The 1,194-nt window shown below is 37.7% G+C and overlaps 1 protein-coding gene across 1 annotated transcript in view; it reads left to right on the forward strand.

Annotated features, from left to right (window-relative positions):
• LOC121859881 overlaps positions 1-935 on the forward strand; it is a 13,850-nt gene extending 12,915 nt beyond the window's left edge. The window contains exon 4 of the mRNA XM_042356839.1: positions 1-935. This exon is cut by the window's left edge and continues 36 nt beyond it. Within this exon, the coding sequence (XP_042212773.1) occupies positions 1-124 (124 nt within the window). The 3' untranslated portion in view covers positions 125-935.
• The last annotated feature ends 259 nt before the right edge of the window (positions 936-1,194 follow it).

Here is a 1,194-nt window from a genome sequence, read left to right on the forward strand (position 1 = left end):
GGAACTCGCAGCCGCCGTACGAGATCTGCAGCTGGCAGCGCAGTACGGGCGGTCGGTGAGGAGCTGCCAGGCGTATGCTAAATACTGCTTGACAATTACACTGGCAGACGTACCACATAATTGACCTAACCTAAGCTCGTTTGACCTAACCTAAGATAGCTTTATATAATCTAACTTAACCTGAGATAATGATAACCTGATCTAACCTACTTGCTGTACGATATGACCTTAACTTAACGACCAGGACCTACTTAACGACTTGACTTGCTCAACGACCCTGACTTACTAAACGACCCTAACTTACTAAACGACCCTGATTTAACGACCAGAACCTACTTAACGACCCTCACTTACTTAACCTGACTTACTAAACGACCCTTCCTTACTAAAATACCCTGACTTACTTAACGACCCTTCCTTACTAAACGACCTTCACTTAACGACCCTGACTCAATAAATTACCCTTCCTTACACTCAAAATCTGAACTGAAATTATTCACTACTTCCAAAAACCCGATTCAAAAAAATTCTAATTACCCCTATGATATTTTTGGGGTGTTAAACAGATAAAACACTAAAATGGCCAGTATACTTATATAAACCTCGTAAGTGTGGTTTAAGTAGAGTGTAGTAAAGTATCTAGAAATTAATTAATGTATTATTCAGTGTAAGTTATTGATCTATTTTCTATAATTTACTAAAATCAGCTAATGTTTATATTTGCTGTCAATAATTATTTTAGTATAATTTATTAAACTTAACCAAATTATTTGTTCTCACTAAATTTCAATATTATTTACTTATATTTTTCACCCGAAGTGCGTATTGTATACAATTTATTGGTGTATTTGATCAAGATGTATGAATGTATTGTAATGTATTGTAGTTTAGTGATCATTACTTCAGAATGGTAATAAAATAGTTTTTTTTGTTTCTGAGAATGTTTGTTTTTCCTATATAAAGATTATTTTATTATTAATTATTATTTTGGGGGAGTGGAAGACAAACTGGTGTGGTTGTGTGGCCCAGGTATGTGATCCTAGCGCGCACGCACACACACACACACACACACACACACACACACACACATCCTTGACCACGGAAGGGTAAAGACGTACCTGGCACTCCTCTCGGAGCAGCCAGGTCAACTGTTAAGTTGGCCCATACCAACCCCCTCCCCTGAACCCTCCTCCC

This window comes from Homarus americanus, unplaced genomic scaffold (assembly GCF_018991925.1).
Source record: "Homarus americanus isolate GMGI-L3 unplaced genomic scaffold, GMGI_Hamer_2.0 scaffold31564, whole genome shotgun sequence".
NCBI classification, from domain to species: domain Eukaryota; kingdom Metazoa; phylum Arthropoda; class Malacostraca; order Decapoda; family Nephropidae; genus Homarus; species Homarus americanus.